Source organism: Ranitomeya variabilis, chromosome 5 (assembly GCF_051348905.1).
Source record: "Ranitomeya variabilis isolate aRanVar5 chromosome 5, aRanVar5.hap1, whole genome shotgun sequence".
Taxonomy (NCBI): Eukaryota; Metazoa; Chordata; class Amphibia; order Anura; family Dendrobatidae; genus Ranitomeya; species Ranitomeya variabilis.
This window is the reverse complement of record NC_135236.1, coordinates 14,210,704-14,215,198: the sequence shown is the minus strand read 5'-3', so window position 1 is coordinate 14,215,198 and position 4,495 is coordinate 14,210,704. Positions and strand designations below refer to the sequence as shown.

The window sequence follows — 4,495 nt, the reverse complement described above, 5'->3', positions numbered from 1 at the left end:
TTGGCTTTCTACTAGTATAAGCTCTGTAACTTGCTCTGTAAAGCTTCCAAAGTAGTTATAATAAGAATATTTATTTGACTTCATGCTTTTCCCCTATCGACTTATTAGTGAAATCTCTGCAGTATTCAGGAGCATTAAGGCTTTTCTCTGTAGCATTTACATGTAAGCTATAAAGAGCGTTCACATTCACTCTTTTGGGTTCTTTCTTTTCAATTGCTGCCATTTCTGTTCATTATATGAACTACATTCTCAGCCGGTCAGATTTTGTCTATGCCTGTTTTCTTGACTTGAGTAACGAGCAGCTTTCCTTGTAATGGATGAAAGAAACTACACCACAGTAGATGAAATATTTCTTCTTGGCTTCCCAAATATGCACAATTTGAAGATCTTTCTCTTCATTCTGCTCCTTGTGGTTTACTGTGTGACAATCTGTGGGAATCTCTTGATCATCGCCCTGGTGTCCTTGACCAGGACCCTCCACACTCCCATGTACTTCTTCCTCACACAGCTGTCCATATCGGACATTTTGCTCACCACAGATATAGTTCCTAACACTCTTGCCTGCATACTCAATGATGGATTGATCTTGTCTTTTTCAGGTTGTATCTTCCAGTTTTACGTCTTTGGATTCTCCGAGTCTATTGAGTGCCTTATACTGGCAGTAATGGCTTACGATAGGTATCTGGCTATCTGTAACCCTCTGCGCTATGCCACCATCATGAATTTTGATTTGTTTTTAAAAATGATCATGATTGCTTGGATTTTAGGGGCTTCACTTATACTTGTAACTACTCTCTCTCTTTTTGGACTGGAATTCTGTGGACCAAATATAATCGACCATTTCTTTTGTGATTTTGCCCCAATAATAAAACTGTCTTGTTCAGAAACATTGACAGTGGAGATGGAGGCTTTCTATTTGAGTGTTTTTCTCATAATTTTACCCTCTGTCTTGACCGTAATGTCATATGGATTCATAGTGAACACCATCCTCAGCCTCTCTTCTGATTTGCAAAAAAGGAAAGTTTTCTCCACCTGTAGTTCCCATCTGACCGTCATTTCCATTTTCTATGGGACATTAATCACTATTTATATGATTCCCACAAAAGGAGTTTCAATGACTATTAAAAAGGTTGTCTCTCTGTTCTATACAGTGGTGACGCCATAGCTGAATCCAATAATATACAGTCTAAGAAATAGAAACATCAAGGAGACAATGAGCAAACTGATTGGGTGACTTGGTTCACTGGGGCAATTATTTTGTCACCATAATGGAACTACTGAAAATCTGTTTTTCTTTCATGAGGAACCCTTACAACTATCCTCTCAATTAAATAAAACTCCAAGAAAAGCACATCCAGCCCATGAATGGCAGCACTTCCCAGGACTCACATCCAAAGATGATATTTCATATTTTTTTATTTGATAATTTAAAATAGAGGAGATACAACGCGTTTCAGATACAGTATATATCCTTCTTCAGGTATCATAAAAACACAGTACAAATCCTACTTACAAATTACAGTAAAAATTAAACATGCCAACATTTTTAACATAAAAGTAAGTCCGGTGGAGCAGATACCCTCTGGTGGAATTTTCTTTTAAACCGTAAAGAAATGTTTTGGATATGTATCGCTAACATTATATCCAAATGAATTGAATGATATCATAGACAGAGTTTAAACTTTGTTTTTTTTTTTAATTGTGTTTTTTTATTTTGCATCAACAAGGCTCCATCAATCAGTGGGTGTGATCCTGAACTTGGTCCACACCCCAAATCAAGTTTATGAGGCTGGGATAAAAGGTTTGCTACTATATATAAGTGTGATTGAATTTTATACTAGTAGGATTTGTACTGTGTTTTTATGATACCTGAAGAAGGATATATACTGTATCCGAAATGCGTTGTATCTCTTCTATTTTAAGTTATGAAATAAAAAAAATATGAACTATCATCTTTGGATGTGAGTCCTGGGAAGCGCTGCCATTCATGGGCTGGATGTGCTTTTCTTGATTTACTCATCCTGTGTGAGCCTGACTCTGGCTCTATCTCTTAAATCCACCCGAGGCAAGCTGCAAGCCCTGTATATTTAAAAGTATCTCAGAGGGATTTTTAAGGATACATAATCTAAAGCCATATTAGTTTCCTATCAGGTGAGTGCATACAATTGTGCAAAGACTATATTATTGTGCTTACGCACTTAAGGCGCCACGATTTGTCTGTTCTTTTCTCACAAACAGGGTTTTTTTGTATATTAAATAAAACTTTTATCTCTGAAGAATAGAGATTGGCAGATCAACCCATGAGGATTGAGTTTGGGTCAAATGTCCTGAAATTTACAGTTTAAATTCAAACAATCTGTAATCGGGTTCCTGAAGATCAGCAAAACAAACCACCGTGCCTGACACCATTTGTCACACACTGTTGAAGATTCTGTGAATGTGCCAATGAGAACTGATTGACCTGTTATAGACTGCAAAAACAGGACCTTAAGAGCTGTATTTATTACACGGTGCCAGCAAGGAGGGGCAGTATTAAACTTAAAACTCCAAATAAAATCTGAATTTTTTTTAGTAACCATTTATTTATATATTTATTCCATAATTGGCACTGATGGGTGAGAGAGCACTAAAATGCTTGGGTGCTCGTTACTCGGGTCGAGCAGATTGGAATACTCGGGTACTCGGCCAGAATAACGAGCCCAATGTAAGTCTATGGGAGACCCGAGTATTTTTACCGCGATCCCCCCGGGGGTCCTTATAAGGTCTAAAAACATCTAAAAATGATGAAAACACTGCTCAAATGACAAAGGAACATCAAGGGGATCGCCCCTGGAAGCATTCCTAACTCCTAGGTCACAGCCTTAATCATTTTTTCCCAGATTCATGCCATTTTTCCCGGTGCCACAAAAAACACATGAAAATGAAACCAAAACGGGTTTTGCTTGAAAATATGACAAGGTACATCCTTTGCAGGTTAATGACTTGCTTGTAAGGCCAAATATTTAACCCCAGGCCGAAAATTTCCTCTCCAACTTGGGCTTTATTCAGACGCAGCATTTTTGAAGTGTTTTTCAACTTTAACCCCTTAAGCCCCAAGGGTGGTTTGCACGTTAATGACCGGGCCAATTTTTACAATTCTGACCACTGTCCCTTTATGAGGTTATAACTCTGGAATGCTTTAACGGATCTTGGCGATTCTGACATTGTTTTCTCGAGACATATTGTACTTCATGTTAGTGGTAAAATTTATTCGATATAACTTGCGTTTATTTGTAAAAAAAAATGGAAATTTGACGAAAATTTTGAATATTTCGCAATTTTCCAAATTTGAATTTTTATGCCCTTAACTCACAGAGAAATGTCATGCAAAATACTTAATAAGTAACATTTCCCACATGTCTACTTTACATCAGCACAATTTTGGAACCAACATTTTTTTTTGTTAGGGAGTTATAAGGGTTAAAAGTTGACCAGAAATTTCTCATTTTTACAACACATTTTAGGGACCACATCTCATTTGAAGTCATTTTGAGGGTCTATATGATAGAAAATACCCAAGTGTGACACCATTCTAAAAACTGCACCCCTCAAGGTGCTCAAAACCACATTCAAGAAGTTTATTAACCCTTCAGGTGTTTCACAGGAATTTTTGGAATGTTTAAATAAAAATGAACATTTAACTTTTTTTCACACAAAATTTATTTCAGCTCCAATTTGTTTTATTTTACCAAGGGTAACAGGAGAAAATGGACCCCAAAGTTGTTGTACAGTTTATCTTGAGTACGCTGATACCCCATATGTGGGGGTAAACCACTGTTTGGGCGCATGGCAGAGCTCGGAAGGAAAGGAGCGCCATTTGACTTTTCAATGCAAAATTGACTGGAATTGAGATGGGACGCCATGTTGCGTTTGGAGAGCCCCTGATGTGCCTAAACATTGAAACCACCCACAAGTGACACCATTTTAGAAAGTAGACCCCCTAAGGAACTTATCTAGATGTGTGGTGAGCACTTTGACCCACCAATTGCTTCACAGAAGTTTATAATGCAGAGCCGTAAAAATAAAAAATCATATTTTTTCACAAAAATGATCTTTTCGCCCCCAATTTTTTATTTTCCCAAGGGTAAGAGAAGAAATTGGACCCCAAAAAATGTTGTGCAATTTGTCCTGAGTACGCTGATACCCCATATGTGGGTGTAAACCATTGTTTGGGCGCATGGCAGAGCTTGGAAGGGAAGGAGCGCCATTTGACTTTTCAATGCAAAATTGACTGGAATTGAGATGGGACGCCATGCTGCGTTTGGAGAGCCCCTGATGTGCCTAAACATTGAAACCCCCCACAATTGACACCATTTTGGAAAGTCGACCCCCTAAGGAACATATCTAGATGTGTTTTGAGAGCTTTGAACCACCAAGTTTTTCACTACAGATTATAACGCAGAGCCGTGAAAATAAAAATTCTTTTTTTTTCACAAAAAGGATATTTTAGCCCCCA

The 4,495-nt window shown here is 37.8% G+C and overlaps 1 protein-coding gene across 1 annotated transcript; it reads left to right on the top strand.

Annotated features, from left to right (window-relative positions):
• The first annotated feature begins 313 nt into the window (after positions 1 to 313).
• LOC143773247 (olfactory receptor 11L1-like) lies at positions 314 to 1,165 on the top strand. Its single transcript, XM_077260738.1, has one exon. It carries the CDS (start codon positions 314 to 316, stop codon positions 1,163 to 1,165), a length of 852 nt encoding a protein of 283 aa, XP_077116853.1.
• Positions 1,166 to 4,495: the final 3,330 nt, after the last annotated feature.